The sequence below is a fragment of the Ostrinia furnacalis genome, unplaced genomic scaffold, assembly GCF_004193835.3.
Source record: "Ostrinia furnacalis isolate ACB-3 unplaced genomic scaffold, ASM419383v2 OfSCF2585, whole genome shotgun sequence".
Taxonomy (NCBI): domain Eukaryota; kingdom Metazoa; phylum Arthropoda; class Insecta; order Lepidoptera; family Crambidae; genus Ostrinia; species Ostrinia furnacalis.
Genome location: NW_021132824.1, coordinates 212,894 through 237,965, shown reverse-complemented (window position 1 = coordinate 237,965; position 25,072 = coordinate 212,894). Strand labels below are relative to the sequence as shown.

At 41.1% G+C, this 25,072-nt stretch overlaps 1 protein-coding gene across 2 annotated transcripts; it reads left to right on the top strand.

Moving 5' to 3' along the window:
* Positions 1-1,009: 1,009 nt before the first annotated feature.
* On the top strand, positions 1,010-24,303 carry LOC114355941 (transketolase-like protein 2). Of its 2 annotated transcripts, XM_028308994.1 has the most exons (14): positions 1,010-1,209; positions 6,261-6,378; positions 8,016-8,233; positions 8,686-8,836; positions 10,083-10,310; positions 11,197-11,384; positions 15,075-15,146; positions 17,011-17,134; positions 17,925-18,011; positions 18,857-18,918; positions 20,252-20,369; positions 21,832-21,943; positions 22,483-22,602; positions 23,038-24,303. In XM_028308994.1, the coding sequence occupies exons 1-14, from the start codon at positions 1,112-1,114 to the stop codon at positions 23,208-23,210; spliced, it is 1,869 nt and encodes a 622-aa protein (XP_028164795.1). In that variant the 5' UTR covers positions 1,010-1,111; the 3' UTR covers positions 23,211-24,303. The 2 variants fall into 2 exon arrangements, with proteins under 2 accessions (XP_028164795.1, XP_028164794.1); XM_028308993.1 differs by lacking the exon at positions 18,857-18,918 and having other exon boundaries at positions 17,925-18,073.
* Positions 24,304-25,072: the final 769 nt, after the last annotated feature.

Sequence of the window (25,072 nt, the reverse complement as noted above, 5' to 3'; positions counted from 1 at the left end):
AGTTATGTTGTACGCAAAGATAAGTTTGTAATCGTATAGCTATCGAACACGTCCGATATTCTGTATCAATACAATATCAGAGGCGTTTGATCGTTCCTGTGATATTACCTATAACGTTGACTTGCTATCTCGGCATTACCATTGTTGTTTTACGGCTGACAAACAGCTAGATAAGTGTTTTGTTTGATACTATTGTTAATGATATTATGATATAAGGCGAGAAATACCTATGTACATAGATGAGAATATAAATAAAAACAGAGACTGAACCGAAATTCAATTTAATAAATTGTACAATATTTTAGGTTAATTTCAAATTATAAAATTCATTCATTTTGAAGCGACGATAGCCGTTCGGTGAAGGTGTAGTACTGGCCGACTCGTTATCCGAGGAACGCGGGTTCGATCCCCGTCGTGTGACTATTGTGGTGAACCCAACTACGGGCATTTTAGTTTAGTAATTATTTGTATTTACTTACGAATTGCTAATAATCTAGTTACAGTATTTATCTACCATACTTAATTTTGTGAAGCAATAGACGGACAGGGCCTTACTGCCTCGAATCTCAAGATGGCGTATTGAGTTTGCAAGTTTTTGCCGCTAAAACTTCGCTCATTTCGTTTTTAGTGTGGCTACCCGGCTGTCCATGTTCTTGTTAGAGCAAACCTCATCAATCAATGTTCGACTATGTAACTTAGTAGGTAGGCGACATTCAGATAGACCTCGATTCAATTTCGCTATAGGTATTAATTTTACAAAATTCTACACTTGGACGAATTATTCTACAACTAAGGTAAGGTAATTTTGTTTCTTGAACATTGGGAATGATGCCACACTATGAAAAGGTGGCCTTATTTACTAACAAAAATAAATACGAAATCAACTTTTCGTACAACATTTAAGTTTCCGATTCTTAGTAAAATCATTAAGCTAATTCCAGTAATGAATAAGCAAGTACGTAAACGCGTGAAACGGAACGCAGCAAAACTTTTTCATTTACTTCTCCGCTGACAGTTGCTGTCATTCATTGAATCGGGCGGCGGGTGAGTGACCGGTCGCAATCGCGTTGTTTTCTAAATACTAATAAAAAAGTTCATAAAAATTCGCAAAATGAAGGGCGATAAGAACGTAGACATCCAAGCTTTGAAAGACATCGCAAACAAGCTGAGGATCGACAGCATCGTTGCAACAAATGCGTCGAAATCCGGGTGAGTGATTGTAGTAACCTCATGCTCCTTGCGGCTCCATGAAGGTCTAATGAAGGTTATTTTTCCTAGTGGAAGCTTATTACGAATAATTCATACAGAAAATACACTTTATAAAGCCTTTAGAAGTAAAATTAACATAAGTTTGTATGTCATTTAAAGGTTATTTCTGCTGCAGTTTAATTCTATAAAACCGGCGTCATGGTAACCATGTTTCTCCTGACCCAATTCTAATTTGAATTTTAAATTACATATTGCAAATGTGTAGTGGTCAAACCACAACTTTGTGTCTTATTATTCTAATTTTATAACCCATAACATTATACAGGGTTAGTTTAAAAAACTTAAATCTTGATTTTTACTAGAGGTTAGCTTGGTACCACGTGACTGCGATGCCCAACCAAGGTCGCCAAGTAGTTTACAAGTGTTATGTCAGCGTTATCTCAAACGGTGATATGCTAAGTCACCCTGAACTTATTTTATAAGTATTGATTTATCATACAACTGATTTAGATTGGTTTTCAGGTGTATTAATAATCTTAATTACATGATGTTTTACTCTCTATGCACACAGGATGCATTTTCTTTCCTTGAATTTTTCCAATTGGAAGTCAATTTATTATCGTAGCTCCTTTTTTGTGAATGTTCTGAGTCAAATAGGTAAAAGTGTGGGTATACATATACCAAAGTTAATTGTTAATTTAATATACACAACAATATTTAATCTTGATTTGCTTTGCAAAATGTGAATGTAGGTAGGAATGGAATTTGAACTGTCTCAAATGCATTGAATTTAAATGTATTTAGAAGGTTAATGATGATGTCAAATTGGAATTTAGGAAAAAGTACAGTAATTTGAACCTTTTCTCCACACAGGGAACCTAACTATGTGCAAAACCTAATTCATCAAATTAATCTCTACCTACTGTGTCTACAGAATACCTACACTGGCAAACAAAATGCTGTATCATTCATTCATACAAATTGAAACAATTAATCTAATAATAATTCATAAAACAATGTGTTGCTCTGAATATGTGACATCAGTTAGAAGTAACAAATTAAAAAAAAACTCTTGATTAGTAGATGTGGTTGGTAAATTAAAAAATACAGTAAAGCAAAAAATATAAATCCAATATTTTAGTACCACACATGTCCACTTTGTACTTATTTTGGTATGAAATCAGTCACTTGATGTACTTAGCTATGATTGACTATAAGACCTTAAAATGCAGAAAATTCAGTATGTAGGGTGTATTTCTGATGTCCCCCACCGTTTGTCTCCCACTTTCCAATGTCAGGAAAAAGGTCATCCAACTATACATATAATTTTTCTTAAACTACAGAATAAATACTTGTATAACCATGTGCTTATAATAATAAAAACAAGTGCGAGTCGGACTCGCGTACAAAGGGTTCCGTAGCAGCATATATAATAAACTTATTATGTCAATTTATACACCTGGTGAATGGAGCCTAAACTCTCCCGATATTTTGCCTTGTACTTTTATGTATGAATATTAATTTTATATATGTATTTATAAATATTCCGAGCTAAAGAGGTGGCAAAAGCAATGGCAAACAAACCACAATCAATAGTATTCGGTTGTCGCTGAACACTTGGAAACTGAATACATGACTCCGATAGATACGGAAACAAGGCTTTTACATATATTTTTTGCGATTTTCCTAGAACACCAACAAGACTATCGTACACACGCAGTATTCCATTAATGTAATAAATACAACTCCAGTGCCCCACTAATCCCACGTCACCGTCATAAATTACTTGAAGGTGCGTCTCATTTTTAGGTACAGGTTCAATCAGTTCAGGGTGTTGAAATAATTCTAGCTCACGCGGTCTAAATGATGTGCACCGAAGTAACTTTTCATGAAATGCGCGAACCACATCATCTTCGATATAGTTATTATAATTCAGAATGTAGGAAAACGTATTATCTAAAGTATCCATTGTTAGATGATATACAATAAGCTTTAGAAATTTTAAAAACCTGCTACGAAACACTAAAATTTGCACCAAAAACAAAGGAATTTATATTATTGGGGGATTTATTAGTACGTGACCGGTTTAATAGCACCTATTAAACCAGTATACCTACTTACTTATTTTTTATAATAGGTACAATTCAATATTAAAAAGTCTCAACGCCAAATTCGACTTGCGAAAGAAGTAAATGGGAACGATGAAATTCTCTTAGCGCGCACAAGTGACAACGACGTCTGCCCTCACGTGTCTGCCCGTTCGGGTCGACGCGGTTAGCTATCTTATCCCCGCTCCCGCGCGAGACCACGCCCCGCAACTCACGCGCTGCAGCGCAGCGAGCGACCGATCTTCTTGAATCGATGTAATAATAATCTATAGGATTAACGCGTTTTAAAAATATTGGTTCGATGGATATGTTTAACCTATTATTACTCAACAATCACATTTGTAATATTAAACTTTATCAAATGCACAATGTATTTAAGGTACATTACTGGATAAGGATTAATGGCGTATTGCTTGAATAAGCTAATATTTCTCGTAAAAAGTACCTACATTATAAAGATTTTATATCATCGCGGATTTTAAAAGGTGTACAATACTGTAGTATATTTTTTGATCTATCTTATAAGGTTCAGCCATCGTTTTCAGTGTAAGCACAATAACTTAACCAAAATTACAGTTAAATCAACCTATCTCAAAAACTATAAGAGATACTTTGATCAAACCAAAAATCGTTGAAAGAGTTAATTAGCATGCATCACCTCTATTTTTTTTAGAATTTTATACCCCGTAGTTATAAAAATAGAGGGGGGGGGACATACTTTTTACGACTTTGAGAGCTGATATCTCAAAAACCGTTCACTTTAAGAAAAATGTTTTTTAGAAAACTTTATATCATTTTAAAAGACCTTTCCATTGATACCCCACACGGGTATGTACATCGAAAAAAAAATTTTCATCCCTCAGTTACATGTATGGGGGGCCCCACCCCCAATTCTTTTTTTTACTATTTAGTGTCATAATTTTGTAGCGGTTCATACAACACATATTCCCATCAAATTTCATCACTGTAGTACTTATAGTTTCCGAGTAAATCGGCTGTGACAGACGGACAGACGGACAGACGGACAGACGGACAGACGGACAGACGGACAGACGGACATGACGAAACTATAAGGGTTCCGTTTTTGCCATTTTGGCTACGGAACCCTAATAAAAAGGTACCTACTACTATTTAACCTTAGTTTGTCATTGATTAAAAAGCTGAATATTTGACCTGTAAAGAAGTTTTAGATAATGATAATGCTGTGTGCATGTTGAATCTTTTCCGTAGTTACACGTGATCAATAAAAAATCATGAACTTGCTACGATTTTGTTATCATTATTAATTGACATCTTACAAGAATAGTGTAATCTAATTAATAATTATTTTGAACTACAAAATGAAATTAGAATAAGAAATAAAATGAAACATATTGTTTTTCAGTTTTATTTTAGTTGAGTCACTATTAGATATCACTTTTCAGTGTGTAGAAAGAAATGTGTGAATTGCGTACCTAACTGCTTATTAGAGCATATCAAATTAATGTACTCATGAGTTGAATAACAACTTCAGGTTGCTATGGACTATATTTGGTTTCTTAATATATTTCAAAATATATTCCAATTTTTCCGTATCTAAGCTACCTATAGTTTTTGAATCTAAAATTAGCACAATCTGTTGATATGTGTAAAAGATTTTTACATTGAAATTATGTATTTATTCTAATACGTCACTTTTTGCGTACGTGTTTTTGCGAACTTTGGTCATGTGTTCTTAGCAATGCCTTTTCAATATGAGGATGAATAATTGGTTGTTTTTTTATTTAGGAACAATTTTTAAACTATGGACAGTGAAGTTTGTCTCACTTAATTTAATTTTAGAAATAGCTGTTGAATTACACAAATTAAACTAATTAAAGATTAATTAAGCACAGATACTTTTTATCGAACATATTCTCCATGAATATGTGATACGTAGATGTGCAATATTATACCAGTGTTTGTCGTACTCACGCCGCACATATTGTCGGCTGTGGGCAGTAGCATTCACACAAATAACTATACTTTTGAGCCTCAAATGTAAGTATCTTGGTGTATTAGGCTACATGAAGTATTAAACTCCAATGTAATTAATTAAAACAATTAGAATTGCAAACATGGGGTTATATTTTCTGAGCTGGGATCTAACATGGAAATCTGACTGAATCGGGAGCATATATTTATACTGTTTGTCGCACAATCGAACCCAGATCCTCCTGAGTCCTTAAATTAACCACTGGACTATGAAGGATCTCACAGGAGTTTAGAAATAATTCATTAATTGAACAAAGAAACTGTATTAACTCATTACAACTAATAAAAGGCAATGTTGATTGATACTTATAAGTAGATGATGAATGATCAACATCTTGATTGCACATGTGAGAAACTCCAGGGGATCTTAAACTACAATGTGTCAATGACAGTTATGTAAAAATACACCTTATCTCCAATGACTGATGTGTATCTTTTGATTAAATTAAATTATGTTATGCACACAAATTCATACGTCTCAAAATCGTTTTAAATCAGCCAAGAGGAGTTAGGTACGTATCGAAATAAAACTGACCAATCGTCTTATAGTTAAGTTGAGACTATTTTGAGAACTCTCTTACTACATCTCCAATGACAGATATCTGGTCCACTGCTACTAGTCTGGTGTCTCTACGTTCAGCTATGACAACCCTCAGGCAACCCAAAAACAACCTTTAGAGTAGGCGCACACCGTTGATTTTTAGTTGGCCGATAGTTGTGCCCGATTTTAATTTGTATGAAGAATCGGCGAAATCGAATCGCGGCGTAGTGTGCGCACTCCCATACATGTCCATTGCCCATACTGATCAACTGCCCGACTAAACTATCGGCCGACGAAAAATCAACGGTGTGCGCCTACTCTTATTATAGCCTCACCTCACGTACTAATTACTTTCAATTCTTGTTCATAAATTCAATTATTTGTTTCAGTCACCCCACATCATGCGCGTCGATGGCGGAGATTATGTCGGTGCTGTTCTTCCACACCATGAGATACAAGGTGTCGGCACCCAGAGACGCGTCCGCGGACAGATTCATCTTGTCCAAGGTTGGTATAGCGCACCTTATGACTGAAAAGACCCTAAACATTATTTTCTGGTAAAAATATTTTAGGCTGTAGGCAATAAAAGTCCGACCATCAGGACAACTTATGATACTTCTATATCTTGTGCTTCAACTTATCAGACAGAGTAAATCCCTGCTTGCGCGGATAGCTCTGTATAAACCACTGTGTGACCACAAACCTTTTAGGCCTCAGCCTCGAGTTTAGCGGGCAGCGGGGCGGGAGCGGCGGCGGCGCGGGAGCGGGGCGGGCAACGCAGACCCGTTCTCGAAACAAGCGGGCAGCTCGCGCGGCGCTTTAGTGGCGAAGTGTTGTGTTGTCGAGATATTTGTTTTTATTCGCAAACGAAATGTCTGAACAACGGCGACAAATTTTATTTCGATTCAAATTTATTCCTAACGCTCGATTTATTGTGGGCAAAATAAGGAGTGCGCTGCCCGCTCGTTGCCCGCTCCCGCGCCGCTGTATTCGAGAACCTGTCTATTTGATTTTACGCATAAGATCGTGCCGCTCCCGCGCCGCCGCCGCTCCCGCCCCACTGCCCGCTAAATTCGAGGCTGAGGCCTAAGTTATGTGCAAATTGATCCTGTACAGGATCAATTTGCATTTTCCTGTATAAGAAAGTCTAGCTAGCCATTATCAAAATAATCCGACGATCATTGAAGTTTCTTTTGTCCTTTTTTCTTTACCGTACTACTACTACTAACCGTAACTAACCATTGTGCAGTACTTCTCAGATACCTATTCCTATTTCTTCTTTTTGATCTTGAGTATCGAACTAACATGCACTAAGTAAATAATTGAAATACGACTATCGTAGTTGCATTTCTTCCACTAGTGCAATAGCAAAGTGTTTGTCGTACTCACACGACCGCCATCGGACGATGTGGGCAGTAGCATTCATACACTGAAGAAATCTATTTTTCTTATTAACAGTTTTTTTTTCTAAAACTAACAATTTAGAATTTCTAAACACTTGCAAATTGAAGTATCCATGTATAAATGACTAAAGCCTGGTCCGTGAGCACGTAGAATTTTGTCTTGCACAGTCGCGACAGCAATACATATAATTACGCGCGAGCGATAAGGATGAGTAGCTTGGGGTCATTGGACAAAATTCTACGTGCTCACGGACCAGGCTTTAGACAAAGTTACTAACATGTCAGTTTTTATCTTGAAACGCTTCTCTCCGATGTTTACATGTAACTACTTCGCTCCGTATAAAAAATGGAAATGAAAACTGTCGCGAATGTAACTTTTTCTAAAACCTCTGTTAGGAACATTGTCCTTGCCCTTTCTTAAGAACAGGCGACTAAAATAGCTATCACCATCATCATCATTTCAGCCACAGGACGTCGACTGCTGCATTTAGGCCTCCCCCAATGACTTCCACATCGCACAGTTGGTAGCGGCCTGCATCCAGCGCCTTCCTGCTACCAGAGTAAATACAAATTACGCACCTCACCGCTAAATTTTGTCAGTGTGTGCGTGCGCGCCGCATACGTATTGGCGCGCTCACATACAAACCGCGCTCGGGTGTTTCTATGAAGATGACCTACTCATTTGTATTTACTCTGGTTTTAGCTAATGCATGTTCTAAAATGACAGTTTCTTACCTACAGGGTCACGCCGCCCCTATCCTATACGCGGCTTGGGCTGAAGCCGGTCTGTTCCCGGTCGATGAGCTGAAGAACCTCCGTAAACTGGACTCAGACCTTGAAGGACACCCCACACCTAGACTGAGCTTCGTGGATGTGGGCACAGGCTCGCTGGGCCAGGGACTGGCCGTCGCGGCCGGTATGGCGTACGTGGGGAAATACTTCGACCAGGCGCCTTACAGGTTTGTGTTAAATTCGGCCTTTGTGAAAACTAGGCGGTGTTTCTAGGCGAACTGTGAACTGAATCGGTTGCTAACTCACTGTCTAGTTAACGGTAAACTGTATAGTTCGCGCTGTATCGACACTACGTGTAAATATCGCTCGAGAAGCAAACAGTTAACCGCTCGTAGTCCGCCTATCTTTATACTGAAGTCAAACTATTAGGGGATGGTTTTCGCAGTTGACGCAGCATATCTTTGAAATATACCATTATTATTAAAATTTGTTTGTCATATTGAAGAAATCGGGCGTCGATCGAGGCCTAATATTTCCACTTAACCTCTATTACTGGGGTTGGTTAAAACTCTGTTCATTAAAATTTATTAACACAACTTTTTATACGAGTATCATATCAGTTAACGACAACTTCACACAAATACCTGTTCGCACACTAAACCTTTTTCAATCTCTCCAGGGTGTACTGCTTGGTCGGAGACGGTGAAGCCGCCGAAGGTAGCATCTGGGAGTCGCTGCACTTCGCCAGCCACTACAAACTAGACAACCTGGTGGTCATCTTCGACGTCAACCGTCTTGGACAGTCCGAGCCTACCTCCTTGCAACACAAGGTAATAATCAGCAAGTCATTTAGGTGTGTGATTTCTACAGAGTAGAATAGGACTGTGGGATATGATATGATGCTCAACCACAATAAGGAAGCTAAGGTGTTAGTGCTTCCTGCCGAGCGGGTGTTATGCTCGGGGACCGAGGTCCAATTTACACCATCTTGGTTTGTCTATATATACTTGGCAGGGTAGAAAACTCCGTCACCGCGATGCAGGTTTGTATGAGCGGCGAAGTGTGCCATAGTGAAGTAGTGACAGCGCCATCTGTTGGTACACAGTTTGTAGTGGCGTATCGTCTATGTCGCCACAGGACCCTACTCTTCTCATGCATCTGGGAGTCCCTACACTTCCAGCCACTACAAACTAGACAACTTGATGGTCATCTTCGACGTCAACCGTCTGGGACAGTCCGAGCCTACCTCGCTGCAGCACAAGGTAATAATCAGCAAGTCATTTAGGTGTGTGATTTCTGCAGAGTAGAATAGGACCCCACTCTTCCCATGCATTTAGAAGTCACTACAAGCTAGACAACTTGATGGTCATCTTCGACGTCAACCGTCTGGGACAGTCCGAGTCTACCTCGCTGCAGCACAAGGTAATATCATAGAGTAGAATAGCACAGGGCAGAATAGACCACGACTACTTTTCTTGTGGATGTCGCAAGAGGCGAGAATATACATCATCATGCCTCCCAAACCCGTCTTTTTGGTCATATAGTCTCCATTGTAGGAGCACGACCCTCTTATTTAGTTGATCGTCAAACATTTTTACACAATGAGAAGTGGTATTGCTTTATCTCTTAGCAGTTTCATAGACATATTGTGTAAAATAAGTGTATCCCAAAACAACCCTCTGATTGTGTCAGGAATTTTCTAGAGTATCTTTTTGGTATACAACATTAAAATTTATATCAAGCATACAGTAACAAATACTCGTATTGTTGCGACTCTTTTTTTTTTTGGGAAAAAAAAGACAATAAAAGGATCTTAGCAACTTAGGCTAAGTTGCACCATCTTACTTTAACTTTGACAAACGTCAAAAATCTGTCAAATCCATACAAAAAACACCAGTTATCCTTAAAGTTACGGTCAAAATTACTTGTGTAACTCAGCCTTAAAATCTTAACTAAACAAAAAAAAAGTTTTTTCACTGTCACCACTGTCTATGCTTAACTTGTTAAACGCCGAGTGTGCCTCTAAAATTCCTCTTCCTTAACACGGTCTTTTTCTAACCGTCTTTTCCCCAACAGCTGGAAGTCTACGACGCGCGTCTCAAAGCCTTCGGTCTCCACAGCCTCGTGGTAGACGGTCACGATGTGTCCGAGCTCGTCAAAGCATTCGACGAGGCTGCCTCCACCAGCGGCAAGCCTACCGCGCTGGTAGCTAAGACCTTCAAGGGTAGAGGCTTCCCGGGGATTGAGGATCTAGAAAACTGGCACGGAAAGGCCTTGGGTGCTGAGGGAGAGAAGATTATCAAGGTAAGATTGATTATTGTGTGTTTATTACTATGAACTAGCGGCCGCCCGCGCCTTCGTACGCGTGGACCTCGTTTTACCCCCGTTAGATATCATGTTGATAGATGGCGTTTCACGGCATGAATATTTACGAACGTCAAAAACAGTAGTTTATCCAGCGCTGTAGTATTGTAACCAATGACAATAGATGGCGCTTCTTAGACACGTCTTATTTATTTATTGAAATTTATTTGTCACATGTCGTCATAAATTATAGCCTATATGTTAATCTGGGTTATAAACAATAATACTGTAAAGTTTCAACAAAATCCGTTCAGTAGTTTTTGCGTGAAAGAGTAAAAAACATCCAGATATCATGACATCCAGAAATCCAAACTTTTGCCTTTATAATATTAGTAGGATTATTGTGGATGTGATCAAATAACATCACCAGTAACTTCAGATATTTTTATGAGCTGTCAAACCATTAGTTTTTGTGTCTGTATTTTATTAAAGCTTTTAAGGATAGGTCGGTTCTATCGTATATTTATGGCGCAGTTACACTATGCGAGAAATTAACGAGCATAATAGTGTAAACACGCACTTAAATTAGTTTCGCCGTGGGTCGCCCATACTTCGGTGTGCGTGCTCGCGCTTCGTCTCGGTCATTTTCCCGCATAGTGCAACTGCGCCATTAAACAATGCTATCCATTGACACTGAAGTAAAAAATAGTAATTTGAGAACAGTGTTGACGTAATTAAGACGTTGTTTCTCTGTAAAGTTTGTATGGAAATACCTAATGTCATTTCAAGGTCATCTGACTAAATGAATGGATTTGAACTCAGTAGAAATCAAATATGAATTTTGTATAAATATTACTTTTAATATAATGTTTATTGTTATTCCCAGCACCTGCAAAGCCAGATCAAGAACAACACCGTGAGCCTCAAGCCAAAACCACCTCTAGCCGAGGCCCCTAAGGTCCACATTGGAGACATCACTCTCTCATCCCCGCCCGCTTACAAGGCTGGTGAACAGATCGCCACTCGCCTGGCGTATGGCGTCGCTTTGAAGAAGATTTCTGACACCAACATGCGGTAAGTTGTAGCTAGAAAGATAACTGTGACGTTCAAGCCAAAACCACCTCTAGCTGAGGCCCCTAAGGTCCACATTGGAGACATCACTCTCTCATCCCCGCCCGCTTACAAGGCTGGTGAACAAATCGCCACTCGCCTGGCGTATGGCGTCGCCTTGAAGAAGATTTCTGACACCAACATGCGGTAAGTAGCTAGAAAGATAACTGTGACGTTCAAGCCAAAACCACCTCTGGACGAGGCCCCTAAGGTCCACATTGGAGACTGTCACTTTGTCATCCCCACCCGCTTACAAGGCTGGTGAACAGATCGCTACCAGGCTGGCGTATGGCGTCGCCTTGAAGAAGATTTCTGACACCAACATGCGGTAAGTTCTAGCTAGAAAGATAACTGTGACGTTCAAGCCAAAACCACCTCTGGACGAGGCCCCTAAGGTCCACATTGAAGACATCACTGTCATCCCCTCCCGCGTACAAAGCTGGTGAACAAATCGCCACTCTCCTGGTATATGGCGTCGCTTTGAAGAAGATTTCTGACACCAACATGCGGTAAGTTCTAGCTAGAAAGATAACTGTGACGTTCAAGCCAAAACCACCTCTAGACGAGGCCCCTAAGGTCCACATTGGAGACTTGTCACTTTGTCATCCCCACCCGCTTACAAGGCTGGTGAACAGATCGCTACCAGGCTGGCGTATGGCGTCGCCTTGAAGAAGATTTCTGACACCAACATGCGGTAAGTTCTAGCTAGAAAGATAACTGTGACGTTCAAGCCAAAACCACCTCTGGACGAGGCCCCTAAGGTCCACATTGGAGACGTCACTCTCTCATCCCCTCCCGCTTACAAGGCTGGTGAACAGATCGCTACCAGACTGGCGTATGGCGTCGCCTTGAAGAAGATTTCTGACACCAACATGCGGTAAGTAGTAGCTAGAAAGATGACTGTGACGTTCAAGCCAAAACCACCTCTAGACGAGGCCCCTAAGGTCCACATTGGAGACATTACTCTCTCATCCCCGCCCGCGTACAAGGCTGGTGAACAAATCGCCACTCGCCTGGCGTATGGCGTCGCCTTGAAGAAGATTTCTGACACCAACATGCGGTAAGTAGTAGCTAGAAAGATAACTGTGACGTTCAAGCCAAAACCACCTCTGGACGAGGCCCCTAAGGTCCACATTGGAGACTGTCACTTTGTCATCCCCACCCGCTTACAAGGCTGATGAACAAATCGCTACCAGGCTGGCGTATGGCGTCGCCTTGAAGAAGATTTCTGACACCAACATGCGGTAAGTAGTAGCTAGAAAGATGACTGTGACGTTCAAGCCAAAACCACCTCTGGACGAGGCCCCTAAGGTCCACATTGGAGACATCACTCTCTCATCCCCGCCCGCTTACAAGGCTGGCGAACAAATCGCCACTGGCGTATGGCGTCGCTTTGAAGAAGATTTCTGACACCAACATGCGGTAAGTTGTAGCTAGAAAGAACTGTGACGTTTAAGCCAAAACCACCTCTAGCCGAGGCCCCTAAGGTCCACATTGGAGACATCACTCTGTCATCCCCGCCCGCTTACAAGGCTGGCGAACAAATCGCCACTGGCGTATGGCGTCGCTTTGAAGAAGATTTCTGACACCAACATGCGGTAAGTAGTAGCTAGAAAGATAACTGTGACGTTCAAGCCAAAACCACCTCTGGACGAGGCCCCTAAGGTCCACATTGGAGACTGTCACTTTGTCATCCCCACCCGCTTACAAGGCTGGTGAACAGATCGCTACCAGGCTGGCGTATGGCGTCGCCTTGAAGAAGATTTCTGACACCAACATGCGGTAAGTAGTAGCTAGAAAGATAACTGTGACGTTCAAGCCAAAACCACCTCTGGACGAGGCCCCTAAGGTCCACATTGGAGACTGTCACTTTGTCATCCCCACCCGCTTACAAGGCTGATGAACAAATCGCTACCAGGCTGGCGTATGGCGTCGCCTTGAAGAAGATTTCTGACACCAACATGCGGTAAGTAGTAGCTAGAAAGATGACTGTGACGTTCAAGCCAAAACCACCTCTGGACGAGGCCCCTAAGGTCCACATTGGAGACATCACTCTCTCATCCCCGCCCGCTTACAAGGCTGGCGAACAAATCGCCACTGGCGTATGGCGTCGCTTTGAAGAAGATTTCTGACACCAACATGCGGTAAGTTGTAGCTAGAAAGAACTGTGACGTTTAAGCCAAAACCACCTCTAGCCGAGGCCCCTAAGGTCCACATTGGAGACATCACTCTGTCATCCCCGCCCGCTTACAAGGCTGGCGAACAAATCGCCACTGGCGTATGGCGTCGCTTTGAAGAAGATTTCTGACACCAACATGCGGTAAGTTGTAGCTAGAAAGATAACTGTGACGTTCAAGCCAAAACCACCTCTAGCCGAGGCCCCTAAGGTCCACATTGAAGTCTGTCACTTTGTCATCCCCACCCGCTTACAAGGCTGGTGAACAGATCGCTACCAGGCTGGCGTATGGCGTCGCTTTGAAAAAAATTTCTTACACTAACATGCGGTGAGTTGTGTATAGATGACCCACGCTGAACTGTCCCGCCAAACTCAATGACAGGGGGGCGCTACCATCGTTCAACTTTATGGTTTCCAACATGGCAAAAATCGGAACCAGCGATTCGGTATTGACGGTGGCGCCCCGCTGTCAATGTCATCGATAGGACAGTTCAGTATTTTGGAACTATAAAGTCATTATAACAGCTAGGGACTGGAATTCGCTGCTTGCTGCTGTCTTTCCCGAATACTAATCCGAGCCTTTTCAAGGCGAGAGTGAATAGGCACTTATAGGGCAGATATGTACCATCCTAGATTGCATCTCACTTAACATCAGGTGCGGTTGCGGTCAAATACCTGCCTTGTTCTGCATTTTGCAAATTAATTAAATTGACTTCATATACAAGTCCCAGTTAAAACCTACCACTGATTAAGCACAACTATGTGTACCAATGCTGAGAATAAGCAGCGCAAGAAACTCTGTCGTTAGAGGGCACTTAAACGCGTCCCAAATATAACTTGCCGAACCATAGTTTTGGTACAATATATCAGCTAATTCCTAAAAGTGGCGGAAGAAACTCCTTTTGCCTCTTATTTATTACAGGAAATATCATTTACAGGTAATTGCACGCAGTAAATACTTAGAAATGCGATTTACATAATTGCGTTTCCAACACCAGTGCAAATAGCAAATCGTTTGTCGTACTCACACGACCGCCATCGGACGATGTGGGCAGTAGCATTCGTACATTATTCATAAAGTATAATATCAATATTCAAAAGCATCATTTCGTCCCACTAGCATATCTTACAGTGTAGTGGAACAATTAAAATAATTGTCGTAGGAAAGCCTTGAAATCACTGTATGTATTTAACATTTAATTCTTTGGGAAAATAGCAAGCTATAGCAAACATGTAACTTTTAGCATATGGGACCGCTTTTTTAGAAGCTGAATGTAGCGACCACACATTCCACACCGCACACTTAAAAACGCCAAATATTATTAAGATTTCTAATGTCACACACATGTATTGAGATGATCTAATATCACGTACAAAAATCCTTTTCCAATACTTATAAAGAAGACTTAAATTGTGTTTTTAATCACTAATTTAAATAGTTTTATGTAAAGTTTAATTATGTTTTTATTTTGTTATAGCGTGATTGCTTTGGACGGTGACACCAAGAACTCCACCTTCAGTGACAAGCTGCGCAACGCATACCCTGAGAGGTAAGAAGAATACATTCTGATGTTTTGAGCTTGATTCCATTTAAGCAATATGTTAGTAGGAATGTAAAAAAGAGCTGGTCTTCAAGCAATACAAAATTCTGCAAAATACGTCAACGCCATCAGGTTTAGTGTCCACTGCAGGAGAATGACTGTCGTGACTACACCGATCAAAATGGCGCGAATCTGGGGGCACGGNTGTCGATGTGAAAGTGCAACTTATAACTTATGTTTATTTTTTTATAATTATTTATTGAGTGCAGACTAGTGAGCAGTTCACTGTGAGTGCTATTAATACAGGGTGGAAACGATAAGTGATCTCATTCGATTATTTCTAAACTACACAAGATATCGAAAAACTGCTTACAGTACCTCTAGTACGAAAAACTTTCGAGTTCGTTTCGTTTGCGTATTCAAAGTGTCATCGAAAAATTTTGTATGAAAAATTAAACAGCGCCCCCTAGGGCGGCTATAATATAGGGGGCGCTGTTTAATTTTTCATACAAAATTTTTCGATGACACTTTGAATACGCAAACGAAACGAACTCGAAAGTTTTTCGTACTAGAGGTACTGATCTTGAAAGTGCTTCACGAGCTCTTTCAAACGATATCAGTAATAGGTGACAGAATTAACTGGATCTATCCGAAAAGTCAACGTGTCCCAAAATTCAAGGATAAGCCGGCGCCGCAGGATGGACAATATGGACATAGTCATGACTACTTTAGGAAAAATAAGGAAAAAAATCTATCTCAATTATTTTTTAAGTTACACAATAAATTACGAATTTCTTCGAATATTGACACCCCTTATGATATTTTACATTACCATTACCACGACCACCATTTTTCAAATATTTCTGTTTTTTTGTTTGTATCGGCAACTTAAGTAGTGTTGCCGTCCACCCAAACTCTTAAAACCCCCAGAATCCTTGCAGTTTTTACACAAAAGTTAATCAAAATATTTTATTTCCTTAAAATTTTGAACGATTTTTACTTTCACTTCACTTATACTCATCGTTTTGTAAAAAAAAAGTATGAACACTACTGCGGCAAGTTTTTTATAAAGTTGACGCAACTATCCAAGATTCCAAAATGGTATAATACTCTAAGAAGTCTAGTCGCAAAAAAGATATGCGTACCATTTTTACAAGCACTTCGCTTGTTAGTTAGTATGAGATAAATCTTGCAACTGAATTTAAAACCAGTTCTCCTCAACCGATTGAGCTGAAATTTGGTATACTTATGTAAGTACGATGAAAATGCAATATTGCGATGGCCAAGTCAATATATTTATGTAAAACGTTAAAGATTTCCTGGCCTGGACTTGGTATTACATGGATCTCACAACTTTTTACCGTAGAACAACTGAGTTGCGAGACTTGGTTTTTTTGACAAGTATTGTTTTTGATGGGATATTTGTTATGCGCAGCTTTAGGGCCCTGTAACTTTTGTATTTGTAAAGCCCGGTCTGTGTTGCTGTCGCGCTCGCACACTCACTGCGGGCGCCCGTCGCACAGTCGCGACAGCAATATAATTACGCGCGAGCGATAAGGATGGGTAGCATGGGGTCATTGTACAAAATTCTACGTGCTCACAGACCAGACTATAAAGATATTTTCATGATTCTTTCACAATTATTATTAGTTTTACTAATATTTTCAATATTAAAAGAAAAAAAATTGGTAACTTGTCCATTGTCTTGCAACAAAAGCCATTTCAGATTTTGCGGCGATACGTCGCCTGCTTTCTGCTGTAGTCTTCGAACTCGTACTTTTAGTCGCCTCTTACGACATTTACGGCAAGAGTGGGGTCATATTCTACTATGCTGGAAACACACGGTTTTTCAATGTTAACCCTTTCCGCGTAGGTACATCGAGTGCTTCATTGCTGAACAGAACTTGGTTGGTGTGGCGACAGGCGCCGCGTGCCGTGACCGTGCTGTCGTCTTTGCATCTACTTTCGCTGCCTTCTTCACCAGAACCTTTGACCAGGTAAGAAGACGTGGTATCGCTTGGTTTTGTCAGGACAAAATTGTGCAATCATCTCAGTTTATGTGGCAATTCACTGCTATAAGCCCCCTTAAATAATTCCTGGGAGAGGCTGTATAGCTTCTGAGGAAGATGTCCTACTAATAATGTAGGAGTGAATGGGTGCGTTTGGCTGAAAATAGAAATTTTGCAAACGTGTCCTCGCCTAATCTTTTTCTTAAAGGTTTTAAACCTTTGTTTGTCACCTGTCATCCGCTTTGCAATGGAGGGAAGTCGAACCTTAATTTCGAACTCCTCCTATGTTCTTCTGATTAATTTCGTTGCGGGTCCAATGACAGTTTAACTTTCCCCCGGGACAAACTTGACCTTCATTGGTTGGGTTTTTGTGGCGGTCAAGCTGTAGATCCTGGCTACACAGGAGTTGCAGTGGTGGGAACGAGAGGTGGGAATAGTCCCGTAAACGTGTCCTCGCCGAAAACAGGCGAAAGTTTTCGGCAGTTGCCATAGCGATCGTCATTTTGCTTACAATTTATATTTTCGGCCAAACGCCCTCAATATTTGTGAGCATGATGTTTGTCACTTACATAAAATGCAGGCCAAGAGCTACCTCGTTGCGGTTGACGTGTTTTATTTTTCTTTTCCCTATTATGGATAAAGCTATACAAATTAGTTCTTCAAACCAAAAACACATTGCTCTAAAACAAAATGTTTTTATATTACTCCTTGTCTAGTACCAGAATACAAGCGAGTACGATGCCCCATGATATTAATCAATTTATTTTACGGTACACAGATTCGTATGGGCGCCATCAGTCAGTCCAACATCAACCTGGCTGGTTCCCACTGTGGTGTGAGCATCGGAGAAGACGGCCCCTCCCAGATGGGTCTTGAGGACTTGGCTCTCTTCCGCGCTGTGCCCACCGCCACTGTATTCTACCCATCGTGAGTATCCATTACAGGGTATAAAGGTCCCACACAGTGTATAAAGGTCCCATACCATAAAGTGTATAGAGGTCCCGTACCGTGTATAGAGGTCCCGTACAGTGTATAGATGGCCCGCACAGTGTATAAAGGTCCCGTGTCGTGTATATAGGTCCCGTACAGTGTATAGAGGTCTCGTACAGCGTATAGAGGTCCCGTACAGCGTGTAGAGGTCCCATACAGTGTATAGAGGTCCCGTACAGTGTATAGAGGTCCCGTACAGTGTATAGAGGTCCCGTACAGTGTATAGAGGTCCCGTACAGTGTATAGAGGTCCCGTACAGCGTATAGAGGTCCTGTACAGTGTAGAAGTCCCGTACGGGGCACCATTCTAACATCAACCTGGCTGGTTCCCACTGCGGCGTGAGCATCTAAGAAGACGGCCCCTCCCAGATGGGTCTCGAGGACTTGGCTCTCTTCCGCGCTGTGCCCACCGCCACTGTGTTCTATCCCTCGTGAGTATCTAGTGTATAGAGGCCCCATACAGAGTATAAAGGTCCCATACAGTGTATAGAGGTCCCGTACGAGGCATCAGTAACATCAACCTGGCTGGTTCCCATTGTGGTGTGAGCATCGGAGAAGACGGCCCCTCCCAGATGGGTCTCGAGGACTTGGCTCTCTTCCGCGCTGTGCCCACCGCCACTGTGTTCTATCCCTCGTAAGTATCTAGTGTATAGAGGCCCCGTACAGTGTATAGAGGTCCCGCACTGGCTGATTCCCACTGGGAGTGGATAGTCCCTCCCAGATGGGACTCGAGGACTTGGCTCTCTTCCGCGCTGTGCCCACCGCCACTGTGTTCTATCCCTCGTGAGTATCCCGTACAGTGTATAAAGGTCCCATACTGTGTATAGAGGTCCCGTACAGTGTAAAGAGGTCCCGTACGGGGCACCAGTCTAACATCAACCTGGCTGGATCCCACTGCGGCGTGAGCATCGGAGAAGATGGCCCCTCCCAGATGGGTCTCGAGGATTTCGACTCTTCAGACTCTTCGGACTCTTCCGCGCTCTGTACCCACCGCCACTGTGTTCTATCCCTCGTGAGTATCTAGAGTATTCGGGTCCCGTACAGAGTTAGAGAAGTCTGAAGACGTAGGCAGGCCTCCCACTAGGTGGACCGACGATCTGGTGAAGGTCGCGGGAGGTGCCTGGATGCGAGCGGCGCAGGACCGGTTTTTGTGGAAAACCTTGGGGGAGGCCTTTGTCCAGCAGTGGACGTCTTTCGGTTGAAACGAACGAACGAACAGAGTTAGAGGTCCCGTACAGTGTGTAGAGATCCCGTACAGTGTATAGAGGTCCCGTACAGTGTATAGATGTCCCATACAGTGTATAGAGGTCCTGTACGGGGCACCATTCTAACATGAACTTGGCTGGTTTCCACTGTGGTGTGAGCATCGGAGAAGACGGCCCCTCCCAGATGGGACTCGAGGACCTGGCTCTCTTCCGCGCTGTGCCCACCGCCACTATGTTCTATCCCTCGTGAGTATCTAGTGTATAGAGGTCCCGTACGGGGCATCAGTTAGACAACAACCTGGCTGGCTCCCGTAACCCGTATAGTGTATAGTGGTCCTGTACGGGGCAACAACCATTTCAAAGTCGATCGTACCGACCTACTAGATAACCCCTCAAAGATTGTGAGATTCATCTTCTGTAAGTATTCACCACTAAAGGATTATTAGCAGTTAAAAACTGTATGCAGTAAACTGAGTTGCACTAAGTAAATAGGTACATGAAGTGTGACTTCAATAGTTGCGTTTCTTTTACTAGTGCAATAGCAAAGTGTTTGTCGTACTCACACGACCGCCATCGGACGATGTGGGCAGTAGCATTCATACACTGAGACATTTTTATGTAATTACCGAATAAAAAATAATCAAACACAAATAAATAATGCCTGAATTTTATTAATGCCTGAGCCCACCGTACCTACGAGGTCTCATTGAATATATCATTCCCCGTGTACGTTATGTATCAATGAATTGTTTTTAAAGATTTCTGTACCTGTAGGGTTTATTTATGTACTCCCCACTATATCTATCATCGGACTGCGTATTTTAATAGATAGACAGTCAACAAGACTAAATAAAATTATATTTTAATGTACCTTTTTTAGGCTTATTATAAAAATATCATGTTATTCACAGTGACGGTGTGTCGACCGAGCGTGCCGTAGAACTGGCAGCCAACACTAAGGGCATCTGCTACATCAGGACTTCCCGCCCCAACACAGACATTCTGTACGCCAACGATGAGGTGTTCAAGGTACGAAGCGTTTGATTTGCAAACGATGTATTTAAGTACATGAGAAATAAATAAATAAATCTTTGGACAATTTCACACAGCGCCAGCTAACCCCAAAGTAAGCAACTTAATGCTTGTGTTATGGGTGCTAGCTTAACGGATATACTACTTATATACTTTTTTTAAATACATACTTATACATAGAAACGCCCAGACCCGCCACAGAAATTAAAATTCATCATTTCAATTTCTGCCCGGCCGGGAATCGAACCCGGGACCTCTCTGCATAGTAGTCCGTTCTGAACCACTACACCAAACGGCCGACAAATAGCTGTCGATAGGGCATCGAGATCGCATTGTCCTCATACAGCGTGAGATGTCCACCTACAAAGTGTAGTCAAAAAGGTTGTATGCAGGCCGCTTTCAACGAACCAAGCTGCAAGTCATTGGAGGAGGCCTATGTTCAGTAGGAAACGTCCTGTTTTTAAAATGATGATGTCTAAAGCCTGGTCCGTGAGCACGTAGAATTTTATTGCTGTCGCGACTGTGCGACGGGTGCCCGCAGTGAGTGTGCGAGCGCGACAGCAACATAACTACGCGCGAGCGATAAGGATGGGTAGCTTGGGGTCATTGGACAAAATTCTACGTGCTCACGGACCAGACTTTAGTGAGGCTTGATGGAACCGGTTCTCAGTTGTTTGAACCAAATAAACCATTTTTCTTTCTTTCTTTCTTTCATGGAAGTCATTGGGGGAGGCCTATGTTCAGCAGTGGATGTCACATGGCTGAAATGAGGATGATGATGAGGCTTGCTATTACATTAAAATGTGTTTCCGGAGTATTTCTCCTGTTGGAACAGGTATTCTGTGAAGTCAGTTCCTTAAAGGCGTCCACTTGTCGGTATCGTACGCAACGGACGCATCGTACAAAACACATCGTATCGGATGTGCGATGCGTACAATGCGGACAGGTGGACGCACTTATATGAGTTTCTATACAGGGTGTTGATTTCAATCCTCGCCATATTCAGGGAGTTGATTATGTAGCTTATTCTGATTACGAATGAGTAAAAAAATTTACTTAAAAAAAAAATTCAAACGAACTTTAACTTTAGGTAGTCAAAGAAAAATACCTTTTACACTACCTACTTTAAGTGGCTTCCTTCAGGAGGTTATCCAACATGATAAGTGAGCGATCCGTGTAGCTCGATGAGTGCCGCAGTGTAAACTATTGCAATATTGCGAGCCACAGTACAGTTAATTTTGCACGGAAAATACTCGCTAAAAATTCCACTTTCGTTTGTAATTTTTTTTTGGTGGATAATGAGTTTATGTAAGTCATAATAGATCACCTAAATAAATATGGCGAGGATTGAAATCAACACCCTGTATAAATAATACTATGATCCGTTGCGTGCGATACGTCCGATGCGTACGATACCGACATGTGGACGCTAGCCTTAACTCTCACGTTATGTTAACAGGTCGGCCAAGCCAAAATCGTCCGTGAGTCCGCCAAGGACAAGGTTCTGTTGATCGGCGCCGGCGTCACTCTGCACGAGGCTGTCACCGCCGCCAACAAGCTGAAGGAAGAAGGTATGATTGTAGCACTTATTACGCTAGTGTTAGAGTTCAAATTTGAATCTCTCTAGTTCTGTTTCTTTTGTCTGCGTCTTGGTATTTGATTTTTGGTTGGACTTGGAAATGATTTGTATTTATTTGGAGACAAATGCAAGAGACACGAATGAATTCCACGCGGAATCCGAACCTGCAAATGCAAGGGCTGTTGTGGTTCGCTGTGTTAATTACAGGATAACTGTTTTTTTTTTGTATAGGAGTATAGGAGTGGCATGGGTGGGAGAGTGTTTTTGTGACATCAAACGTCAATGAGACTTCCGTCTTAATGCTCTGACAAGTCATGTCATCGTTGTGGCTAAACGCAAACCGCGAAAACCAAGAAAAGAAAAGTCATATGTCGTCTCTTGCGTGCCACTCCCAATCAGGCATGTCTCAGTTATATGCTAGACATACAGTTCCATAGTGAAAGTTGTTAATTTTGATGACAGAACAAAGCCACCCTTATAGATATGTATAGATCTAATATGTATGTTAATCAACAACCAAATCTCTTCCAGGCGTGGACGCGCGAGTCTTGGACCCGTTCACAATCAAGCCCCTGGACGAGGCCGCCGTAATTAAGCACGCACGTGCTGCTGGTGGCAGGATCGTCGTGGTTGAGGACCACTACCAAGCCGGTGAGTGACAAAGACATTCGTTTCAGCAAAATAACGTCCACTTCTGGACAAAGGCTTCCTTGTACTAGAAATTTCTGAGCTGCTGGTACTTCCGCGACTTTCACTAGATTGTCGGTCCACTGAGTGGGAGGCCAACACAAAAGGACGAAATCACATGGGAGTAATCCTACCTCTCTTTCCTTCTAACTTTATATCTTAGCAAAAAATCATCTGCAAAATTTATTTAAAAAAAATCATATAACAATATCAGTTCAGTAGACTTGGATGAGCCCCGCGACAAGCCTTTATCGCGCCACATTATCGATTTTACGCGATAAACTCATACGTCTAAAATCATCGATAACATTTTATCACGATGCGCATCCTAGCCCGGCAAAACTAATTTTCAAAGTTGACGTTTGACTCATGTATTTTACTATGAATTTTATATTCTAGGTGGACTCGGCGAGGCGGTTCTCTCAGCTGTAGCCTTAGAACGCGATATCGTGGTCAAGCATGTCTACGTGCGTGAAGTCCCGCGCTCAGGCCCGCCTACAGCGTTGCTCGACAAATACGGCATCTCGGCTCCCCACGTGGTCGCCGCCGCCAAAGCCGTCCTTAAGGCGTAGGCCGAAGGCGCAAAACGGTTTGTCAGTTACTGTTCTTATGTAGATAGTCTTCCGTGTGTGATGAGCGTACGAGACGGCATTTGTTTTTTGTTCCAATAGTTTTGAAAAGTGGGCGTGGCTAAAACTTCAACACCAACGCGTGCTTATCGCCATTGCCGGCGCGATCAAAGGCCAATGACAGATCGCGCGACACATGACAGTTCACGCGACCTATCCCTATAATTTCCCTATGATCGCACGATCGATTGGTTTAACTTTCTTTTGTTTTTATTAAAAATGAATAGAAATGCTACGTCTACTTACATGTTACTTGTGAGTGGAAGTGCCGTAATACAGGGTGTGCGAAGGCTAAAATGGTGTTTAGCGATTTTACGCTTACGGCATAAAATTGTAACAGAAATGTGATATATCTTTGCGCAAATTTAGATTGTTATAAAATGATCTGGGTGTATTGTGATAAATTCGATAAGAACAGTAACTATTTAAAAAAAACATTCCCGTGTCACAGATTCCATAAGAATTGCCTCCTAAAATTGGAAAATAAATGTAAACCGGTTTTAACTATTTTTAACCGGTTTTTAAGTACACTGCGTAGTTCCTAACGCTACACTAGATGTAAGAATCGATGATCATGGTTGTATGTTATATTATAGATTTTTATATCTTTTATATGTTACTATATTATATGTGTAATATCGTATATAACGTTTATAAGTGCCTTTATATTGAAAGACGCACAAGGTATATAGACTGTTGAAAGGTATATAGGTTTTGGAAAGATTTTGAAGGGTTAGGTGATAAGTGTAACTACCCGCATTTTTGCCTGTTTCGTATATGTTAGCCAGGATATGGCTATATCTATTTTGGGACCATTGTTGCTTGATATTTTTATATTCCTTGTTACATCCTTTTTTGTAGATGATTTAACTGTGTGATTTCTTTGAAAGAAATAATCCTGATTAAAATTATTATTGTTATGTCATCGAATTGGAGGCTAAAATCTTTGTTTAATCGTAGACTTCCTTCGTTGATAAATCACAAAACGTTTAGATTTGGTTAAAGTTTATTTCTGGGACGTTTACATTCCTTTTTTGCATAACAGAAACATTCTGTAATAAAGTTTATTGAGTACAAAACTGAGTTTTTTATTATACAAAACAATTTAATTATATTATTTATATATTAAGTTCATTAAAATGTCTGTACAAGTTAAAACAACTAACAAATGAGTATAAAACTTAACAGTAATGACTAGATAAGACTCTTGCTTTTTATATGTACAATTTATTTGAACTAGGCCTTATTTTAAGTTAGAGGTGTCAACTGACTAGTTTTGTTAGTATATTTAAAAAAAAAAACTTAACTTTACATCAAACGTATAACACATCCTATACAAAAATAGTGAAATATTTATACAAAATGTAATCAAGTTTGATTTTTTAATGACAAATATAAATATTGATTGTCAATAACATATTAAATAATTCGCTTTGACGGATTTGCCATGTACACTTATTATAAAAATGCTAACAGCTTAAAACGTTTTACAACTTATAAATTACTGGTTAAAATTAGGTACAACAGGAGCACAACACTAACTATTGTCACAATTTGATACAAAATTAATATATTATTTGAGCTCAGATCACCAATATCCGTAACAAAAACATTAGGGCTCATTTCACCACCTACAAATTAATATTTACAACCTTTTTGTATGCAAAAAGTTTAAACACACACCTGTCCAGGATATTGAGATATCAATCGTTTTGAAAAGACCCTCTAGTAGTGAAATAAACCCTAAACATATTAATATAAGGTACACAACACAAAAACATAAAGCGACACACATTTCAGTACTT

Bases quoted from the DNA above. Each gene is read 5' to 3' on its own strand.
- LOC114355941 (XM_028308994.1), top strand. From the start codon at position 1,112: ATGAAGGGCGATAAGAACGTAGACATCCAAGCTTTGAAAGACATCGCA. The intron at 6,379-8,015 runs GTTGGTATAGCG...TCTTACCTACAG, and splicing joins ACAGATTCATCTTGTCCAAG to GGTCACGCCGCCCCTATCCT. The intron at 20,370-21,831 runs GTACGAAGCGTT...TTATGTTAACAG, and splicing joins CCAACGATGAGGTGTTCAAG to GTCGGCCAAGCCAAAATCGT.